At 31.5% G+C, this 10,006-nt stretch overlaps 1 protein-coding gene across 1 annotated transcript; it reads right to left on the reverse strand.

Annotated features, from left to right (window-relative positions):
• Positions 1 to 51: 51 nt before the first annotated feature.
• On the reverse strand, positions 52 to 4,278 carry LOC133290159 (ubiquitin carboxyl-terminal hydrolase 4). Its single transcript, XM_061488218.1, has 7 exons — positions 3,900 to 4,278; positions 3,406 to 3,522; positions 3,157 to 3,255; positions 2,576 to 2,764; positions 2,002 to 2,183; positions 764 to 1,192; positions 52 to 405 (listed from the first exon to the last, which is right to left on the reverse strand). The coding sequence occupies exons 1-6, from the start codon at positions 4,014 to 4,016 to the stop codon at positions 787 to 789; spliced, it is 1,110 nt and encodes a 369-aa protein (XP_061344202.1). The 5' UTR covers positions 4,017 to 4,278; the 3' UTR covers positions 52 to 405; positions 764 to 786.
• Positions 4,279 to 10,006: the final 5,728 nt, after the last annotated feature.

The following is a 10,006-nucleotide window of genomic DNA, read 5'->3' on the forward strand; positions in this document are numbered from 1 at the left end:
TTTGCTAACATCTTACAGAAAAATACTTACGTCAGATGCAGATATATATACTTATGTCACAATTAAGGGATCATTTACCATTCTTATAATGCAAAATAAACACGCTTCCCATTTCCCTGTCAGATGCAGATATGGGCGGTGCAGATTTATCTCATGTCAATACAAAACGCTTCTATAAAATTGTGAAGCAAACTTTTCAATGCATACTTCACTGTCACGAGCAACTAAGGTTGGGTTCACAATTAGATTAAAGCTTCAGTACTATTGTCTTCAGTACTATACGGTACATCCCCCTAGCAGCCTAATCGAAATAGATGACTCCGGTAGTTGTTTTGCTTTGTATACACGATCTGAGTTTATTGCTCTCCCGAAGACAGGGCTGTTAGTTCACCAAAGAATGCCCACCTATAACAAACCTAGTTTTAGAGCTCTTTTCAAACTGTAAAATAATCAACCATGAGTTAGGAGCAATTTCCATTTCATTGTGTTTCTAATGTTGGTTGAACATTTGCAACCATGAATACACATTGTAGGTGAAATTTCCACCCAATATATATACTGCTCTTATTGTGAGAAAGGAGGAAAAAGGACAGTGCTACCACCATCCACTGTACATGCCAACCACCTAAGTATACATTTTCACAACCTGTATCCTCGGAAGGATGTTAACAGCTACTCCAACAGATTGAATAAAGGGAAACGGTAGCAAGGGAAATAAATATAGAAACCAGATGAAAAAGAGAAGTCCAAATGATTTAAGTACCTAAAGTCTAGAACTCCTCCCGTCTAGTTCCTGTTACTGGGGCCAAGGCTCTCATAGAACAAAATATACCCGTGGTCTGTATTACCGGAATATTCCTGTGCTGATCCAAAGAACGTCTGCACAGCAGACTCATCAATCATCTCAACATTTTCGTCGTCAAAAAACAACCAGTGGTTATGGCTTTTCACAAGGCTGACATAATGCCCATGGTTGGGTCCACTCCCAACATGCACAACTACTGCAAATAGAGAATACTCTATATCTGCATCTTCAACAGTGTTACTCAATTTCAGCTCAAGGGGGAAAACAACCCGGTAAGACAGCTTCTTGTAGCGGCCCAGCTGTTCCATGTACTTAAACCGCTTGAGATGGATGACTAAGATGTAAGGTGGTTTCTTTATCTTCATTCTCTTCTGAGCTTCTTGCAAACTAATATCATAAGAAAGTTCACATCTTGGTTTCAGACTAATAAATGGACATGAAAAACAGAGAAGGGAGTACATATATATTTTTACACACTAACTGACATGGCCATCAAATCCCATTCAAATAACAGATGGAAAAGATGTCAATCATCAATTAAATATTGAATCTATCATGGTTTACCTCTTGTAACATAGCAGTATTAGTCAATAAACATCAATAGCATTCTACTTTTACATGAAAAAGATATAAAAATTTCAATAAACTAATCCATGATATTCAAGCTATATTAGACATCTGTGCTTCATCACAAACAATTTATTTCACTCCACCTAAAGGAGTAGGAAAAAAAAAGAAGACCCAAACTAAGAGAAACTATTAAAAATGGAGGGAGGTTATACTTAGAACCTTCTTTTTTCCTTACAACCATTTTTGTTATTGTTAGATCAAAATTAAATCAACGGTAACAAAATTGAGAACAGTTGATTTGATTTTGATCTAATAATAACAAAAATGGTTTATAAAAAAAAAGTTGTAAGTATAACTTACCTCTTAAAGATAACCTTGCTCTAAATGCTTTTCTGAAGATTTGGTTTCCTATAAGTTTAATGACATCAATTAATCCATGTAGCTGGCTCCACTTAGCTGGATAAGGCATTATTGTTGTTTTATAAAAACATGTGGCAGAATTGTTCAGCTAAGCACATGATTCAAAATTACCTTTTCCAAAGCACTTGAGAAACCGAGTAACAGCTGATGCTACAATTGTATTCAGGTAATTACAGAAAATAAATTTGTGCCTAAAAGCCATATACCTGCAGCATTTGTCACAAAAAAATTTGTCTTCAGCGTTCAACGTCTCGGTGGAACTGAAATTTTTCAAACAGCTCGTAATTGAACTGTTTTGCTCAATATCAAGGCTCAAGTCTAAAAATGTTTCATCCCTAGCTGTCACTGTTTCACATTGCAAGCACCTTGTCTCATTGGTCAGTATTCCCTGATCGGAGCAAGTTACAACAATGAGATTCCTCAAGATAGAAGTAAATCTTATTTTTGTGACAACAAGAGAATAAGAGTAACAACAGCCCCCCCCCCCCCCCCCCCCAACCTATTATTTTCATCAAGTGTGATAATAAAGTTCATTTGTAATAAATTAATAAGAATAAAATAAGTAAAATACATAATAATTCAGGTAAAAGCCAATATTAAGATTATCCATAAAATGACAGAAACCTAAACTGGTAAGTAGCAAGACATGCACACTTAAAAAGAGAACACTAATTGAATGGGTCTAAAACAAAGTTCACAAATCAAAGTTTATGGTCCCTCCAAATTTTGTTGCAAGCAACATCCAAAAATGAAAACATTTAATTGGCAAAGCAAGGTCACCTGAAAATTTTTATGTACCCAAGTAACTAAAGGCTCTTTGTGAAAACCATTAGCGAGACCATTATTGGGCCCATTTGCAGCCTTTTCAAAAGGCGGTGATGTCTCTTGATCAGTTTTTGCAGCCTGAGCCTCTTTCTCCAGAATGTCAACAAGTTCATTCAGCAAAAAGTTCAAGAATTCGTGGGCATCCTACCAAAAAAGATTAGATCCACAATAACAATGTTGTTTATAATGAAAGACCTAGACAAAACAAGAGACATTATGCAACCAATGGTACATTGAGTTTCACGGACAGAACTAACAAACAATGATAGACAATGAATACACTTATTTGGTATTATAACATTTATAGTAAACAATTGAGAAATACAGCCTCATCTGAAAGCAACAAATTGTCAATTTACAAACTCAGTTAGAATCATTTCTGTTAGATGAACACTCAAACATCAGTTGCACAATTATTTCCTCACAAAAAGAAAAGAAAACTAATAAGCCAAGTCACCATTAGTATACTATTTACAGATTTCTAGAATAATCACCTTTTGTGCAGGAAGCTTATTCTTGACAGTTTAAGCACATACCTGGTGCATATAGCTACGGAAGAGTTCATTCTGTTTTTTCAACCTCTGTACAAATCGTTTGGGAGCAATCACACCAGTTTTCTTCTTCTGGGAACTTATCTACACCAAAAGAAACAAATATATGTTACATTCTCAACCAAGAAAGAAATAAATAGGCATGTAAGCGCCATTCAATAGACATTTGACTTGACTTAATAATTGGAATCAATCATATAATGCCAAGAAATTTCCAAACTAAAGACTGATTACCTGCGAAAATAAGTCAGCTAAGCAAGTTAAAAGATTTTCTTCCACGTCCCCTATGGTTTTGTTATTTCCATAATACTCTAGTAATTGTTCACGAAATGGAACGCAAAAGTATAGTGCCTGCAGAAGGTGGCAAAATGAGTAACTTGTTAGTAAAGAACCCTAAAAAACTTCACAAAAAATAAGAAACACACCCATCTTCAAATACCATCACTAAAGATGTCTACTGCATTTATTTATATTTTGGACAAGGTAAGCGTTCGTACTATATAATACAATCATTATCCTACTGAAATATGAACTTTTTCGATTTAGGCACCATATCTTCTTATCAAGGGGCCATAAATAACTAGTTATAAATTGACGTATGCAACAAAGATAATATTAAATAGCAATATAAATTTTAAATTTTAATAGAGGACACCTTTAACTAAAAATTGGATTGAATGCGGAAAATAAAATAAAAAAAGAAAAAGATTAGAGTATCGATTGAAGACCTGCAAAACGCTGTTACAGTAACAAGTGTTGCCGAAATTCTCAAGGCCAAAGTAACGTTCTCCTTCAGGGAATTGGTCACCAAGAGCCTTCTCGAGCTTGGAGCCCGCAGCACCCATGAGCGCGTCAACCGAACACCGAAAAACTCAGATTCCTATCCGATTCAACTCAGTGACTCGAACCATGAAATCCTCAATGACCGTTTGGATCGTTAGGGTTTGTTGCAGAGTGAAGTTTCTATGGTTTCTGTTTTATATGGATATAATCGCAGGGAGTGAAATGAAACAAGGGTTTCGTTCAAGAGAGAGAACGGAGCAAGACGAGAATGCAGACGGAAATTTTGAAGAAAATTCAGAAAATTAAATAAATAAACAAATAAAGTTTTTATATCTGTCTGTAACTCTTTTTTCCCACAAAAAATTATTACAGCATCAAAATAAATTTCAAATTTATTCGAAGCATGTCAATTCAACGAATTTCAATAAATTTGAGTAGGGCTACCCCAAAAAAAAAAAAAAAAAAGTTGAACATTCAACTATCATATGCTTTTTTATAGCGAGGCAAAAGTTTTGTCGACCATTAAAATTAAAAGGGTTCTAATTATTAGTATTCAAATCTATTGGTTAAAAAGTAAAAAAATAATAATTTCAAAAAATTTAAATATTTATATTTCTTACTTTATCTTTAATAGTTTTTTGTTTTAATTGTCTGCTAATGCTTTCAACTTTTAAGCGTCGTTAATAATTTTTCAAGTTACACTACAAGTGACTATTTTATATTTGGATTATAAATTATTTCAAGGTATTTTTTATTTAATTTTTTAACTCAAAACGACGTTATTTTGGAAGAGAATGTAGATAATTTATCAATATTTAATGTAAAAATATTAAAACCATAAATTAAAAAAGAGAAAATATTTAACAAACATTTTAAATTATAAGAGACGTATGTATTATTATTTCAAGTATAATCTGCAAAATTTAGAACAAAAATAAAAAAATAAAAAATATATGCATAATTAATTCAAAATTTGAATTTTAGATAAATATCTTTTCTAAAAAGATAATGGACTAAAAGACTTCGATACCCTTAAAATGATATACTCTAATTTAATATATAACAGTGGAGCAACTGAGATTAGATAATAAAAAAATTAAATATAAAAAATTGAAAAAAGACATTAATTTTTAATTTTAAATAACAAAAAATTAATGTAAAAAATCAAATTTAAAACAATCATAATTTTGAAAATATAAGAAACCCATATTTGAGAAGAAAAAAACCTTAATACAAATAATTAAAAATTATTTAAGATTTTTTTTAAAAAAAGAGGATGTAATCATGTATTTAATATAAATATATATATAAAAAATAAAAAGTCATTTCACTTTACTATATGTGGATTGTTGTTTATTTCCATTTTCATTTTAAAAAAAGGGTAAATTATTTTTACAGCTGAGCCTTAGACATAAAATTTAAAGAGAGAGGAAAACAAGAGAAAGAGAGAGACAGAGTGAGTTTTGTGACTGAGGCAACAAAAAAAATATTCTGCCTCAACTACAAAAATGATTCATCCTTAAAAAAAATACAGTTAAAGTGCATTACAACGTTAAGTAAATTTCTACTATGATAAAAAAAATAAGAGTAAAGATCTTTTTTTATCTCTAGAAAAAACACGGTTCCCACTTTAGTTTCTTATAAAAATAAATTAGTCAGTTAGTCCTAACAAATTCAAGGTGGACCCATTTTAGTTCTTTTGAGGGACTAATATGGGGGTCTTTTTTGAATTTGTGAGGGACCACGATTTCAATTAAATTAGTCCACTTTGAATTTGTTAGAGACTAAGTGACTAATTTATTTTTGTAAGGGACTAAAGTGGGACCGTATTTTTTGTCAGGGACTATAAAGGATATTTACTCAAATAAAAATTTCTCATCCTAAACATACGTGAGATAAAATATGTGACAGAAGAAATAATAAATCCTTAGTAAAATTATTTTGCGAGCAATCATTGGAGAGCATTTTCGGTATTCCTAATGTACCTACAACTTTCGTTAAAAAAGTAAAACTTGGATTAAAATAATTTTCCTTTTTGTACACGCATCACATAAAATATCCTACTTTGATTGGTCTGTGTCCGTCGCATCGAGTCAGTGATGCGACTGGAGTACCGTAAATTTTTCGCAATGATTGACTTGTCCAATTAATCTTATATTTTTATAAAATTAAGATTTGAGGTTGATTTTGAAGATTAAGATGATAATGATGGTCATTTATGGTTTTAGCAGTGTTTTACTTTAATATACACTTTTTTCTTATATGAAAAAGTTATATTTACAACTTATTTTCTCTTACAATCTCTTGCAATTATTTTTATAATTGTTGGATCAAAATCAAATCAACCATAAAAATGGTTGTAAAAGATTATAAGAAAAAAAGATTGTAAGTATCCGTCATGAAAAAATTATATCAATTAATAAAATTACTTTATTCTCATTATTTTTATCCTTTTTATTCGTGAGTTATGTAAGTTATGGAAAATAAAATTACCAGATACAAATTACATATTATGTACAATTAAGATCAGATGTTCCTATTACATTATCTCATTAACTTGTTTGGGCCATTTACGTTCTTAATTTGTTAAGAAATTGTGCTTTAATTGAAATTTACAACTTAAGAGTTAAGATGACTAAAAGAAAGTGAGAAATGAAATTTTAGAAAAAATAATAATAATTAATTTACTTTTGGCCTAATTATAATTATAATTCTCTTATTGTTTTAATTGTGTAATCTAGGTCCTCATTTCATTTGCACGATTTTTTTTTTATTAGATGTAATCTTTTTCAAAGGTGGTATAATATTAACCTAGACCTTAATTTGGAAATTTGGAAATGCTAAAGTTACATAATTAGCTAATATAGCAGTCAAGCATCTTGAATCTTGATGCGGCATATCCCCACATGCCACATGATGAGTCCCATTTGTTATATAAACGCCCATGTGTTTGCAACAATAAAAAACCCTAAACCTGAATACTTTTCATTTTTAAATCGATATTAAACAGGAATAGATTATATTTATAAAGGGAAAAATATTTCTGCAGTTAATGCAGATAAGTTATCTGTATTTATTCCCAAAACGACGTCGTTTTGGTATTGAAATCTTAAAAAAATATAAATATGAAGACTATTATAACCCTGAAATAAATTAAAATTATAAAAATAACATGATTTCTGCCTCAAAACGACATCGTATTGGACTTACTGCAGATAACTTATCTGCAGTAACTGCAGAAAGAGTGAACCCATTTATAAAATTTTTGTTTATGAACTAGCTTATGTAATATGAATAGTATGGATCTGGATCCTCTAATGTAAAAAATCACATGATCATGTCATGTGGAAAATCATAACCATACAAAAGTAGATCAATGGTAATAAAGAAGGAGAGAAAAAAATATTAAAATAGATAGTTACAAAATCATAACCGTTGATTTACCTTTGTATGATTGTGATCTTCTCGCATGATCATGTCATATTTTTTTTCACACGAGAGGATCCATTTCCAGATAATATATATTATTTTGTAAACAAAAAATTTATAAATATAACCCTACTCATTAAATAAATACTGTATTACACCCTTGAAAAATTTAAAATTAATAGGATCCAAATTGTGTAATTAACCTTTAGATTTGGGAGAGTGCACAACCAGGGGTGAGTCTACTTCTTCTTGCTGACTCTACGGGTGTAGTGTATGTTAGAAGCTACTAGTTTGTTTTCATTCATACGTACTCAACAAAAAAAAAATAGAAGATCGAAATCACACGTCAATAATATATTATAAATTTTACAAAATAAATGCATTTCAAGCATAAAATAAAGGGTAAAGTATGTATCATTTTAAAAGAAGTTAAAGTTATATTATTTTAAGTGAGAGAAAGAGATAGATAAAGGAGGAGAGAGCGTGGACAAAAAAATATAAAGGTGTAGGTCTCACCTCTTTGTGAGAGTGAAATGACATAAGTTGTGTCATTTGAAAAGACAAACATTTTTCCCTAAAATAAATAAAAAGTTGATAGAATTTAAAAGTTTTTAAAAATTTGGTGGTCGGATAATATTTTGTTTGTTTATTTTTTATTTAAAATATAATATAAAAAATAACATTAATCTATAAAAAAGATGAGTTTTATAAGAGTTATGTTGTAGGAAAAGTGATTGTGTAATGTTATAGAGATTCGTTTGCGTACCGTAATTATTATTTTTCTTCAAAAAGTGTGGGCCCCACAAAATGTTGTGTGTGTAGAAAAATTTGTTGTGTCATATTAAAGACAAATGCAAATCTCAAAAAAGATATAGAAACAAAAAGTTTTGGTTTATGTTATGATTTAAATTACAGGATCCATTAAGTGGGATAAGATTTGAAAAGAGTTATGAGGCGTTTGGTAGAGGAAAAAAAAATTTATTCAAAAATCTTGATTTTCATAAATATGATAAAAACATTTAGTTAACGATAATATCCGAAAATTAAAAATTAAAAAAAATTCCGTTTTCGAAAAGTGCAATATTACAATAATGGCATATGCTACATCCTTTTCAAGCATTTATAGATATATATATTGGAAAATGTAGAGTCGCATGACCGTTGTGTTTCGATAAGACATTTTAAAGGAGAATTTAATTTTTCAGGCTATTTAATATGGGAAAAGTATTTATCCTTTTAAATGACACAACTTATATTTTTTTACTCTCACAAAGAGGTAGGACCCACACCTTTATTTTTTTTTTCAACTCTCTCCTCTCTTATCTATTTCTTTCTCTTTCTTATAATGACATAACTTTACCTCCTTTAAAATGACACACATTTTTTCCATTTAATATACTATTTGATGAAATAATCCGTTTGGATAATTGATGAAGGGATTTTTAAATAATCTTCCCAAGCATCTGGATCGACCACTTTTTACCCTCAAAAGGAGGAATTAAAATTCTAGAGATTCCTTCTTCTCTAACAACCCCAGCGACGATTCTTTTTCTCTGGAAAATGGCAACCAGCTCACCAAATTTCCATTGCTTCTCCGTGTCCATTGTGTTAGGCTTCCTCCTTCAATGTTAAGTCCAAACTTATTTGAGGGGTTTCCTAAAAATCCTAACCCTATGTTATCAAAAAAAAAAAAAAATCCTAACCCTAATTTCCACTTCCTCTATATATACTAATTAGTTGTGGGTGGAGGCTATGTCAGATTGAGAGAACAAATTTGAGAGAAAAATTATTTGATTGTTTGAGCAAAACTTTATGCTTTGCATTTGAGAGATCTCTATAGAGAGTTTGAGTTAAACATCTCTAGGGTAGTTTGATTATCACCATTGTTAAAGATGTTGAGTTAACCACCACATTGGTGTATTTGATTCTTTGTAACCATTATTTTCATAGTGGATTTTTGATCTGGATTAGGTCCTGTGGATTTTTACTTCTTCATTGAAGAAGGTTTTCCCACGTTAAATCTAGTTGTGTTCTTCTTCTCTCTCTTGTTTTGTGATTTTTCGTTTTGTTTTTTCGCTGTGCTGCCTGACCTGGTGAAGTTCAGGCCGAGGTATTGCCGAGATCCGAGATTAGGATCTTGTTGATTGACTTTCGCACAAAGGCTGCTTAGCCGAGCTTGAGGGAACCGATTTTTCCCAACAGTGGTATCAGAGCCCGAGTTCGACGGGTTCTGAGGGAGACGAGATGGAGACCAGTGGCATAACCAATGATGGAGACATGTTCAAGTTGACCGCAGACAACTTCACTTATTGGAGACCGATGATGGAAGATCATCTCTACTGCAAAGATTTACATGAGCCTATTATCCTTGATGAGAAACCGGCAGGCAAAACTGATAAGGAGTGGGAGATCCTGAGTCGGAAGGCGGTAGCCACGATCAGGAAATATATTGATAAAAGCCTCTTTAAGCACGTGTTCGAGTTCACGAACGCGTATGAGTTGTGGACGAAGTTGGAGTCCATGATTCAGAAGAAGACTCCCAGGAATAAAGCATACCTGGTTCGCCGACTTGTGAAGCTTGAATACAAGGACGACATGAGCATGATTGAACACCTCAACACCT

This window comes from Gastrolobium bilobum, unplaced genomic scaffold, assembly GCF_033153095.1.
Source record: "Gastrolobium bilobum isolate Gb01-03AN ecotype WA unplaced genomic scaffold, APGP_CSIRO_Gbil_v1 utg4377, whole genome shotgun sequence".
NCBI lineage: Eukaryota > Viridiplantae > Streptophyta > Magnoliopsida > Fabales > Fabaceae > Gastrolobium > Gastrolobium bilobum.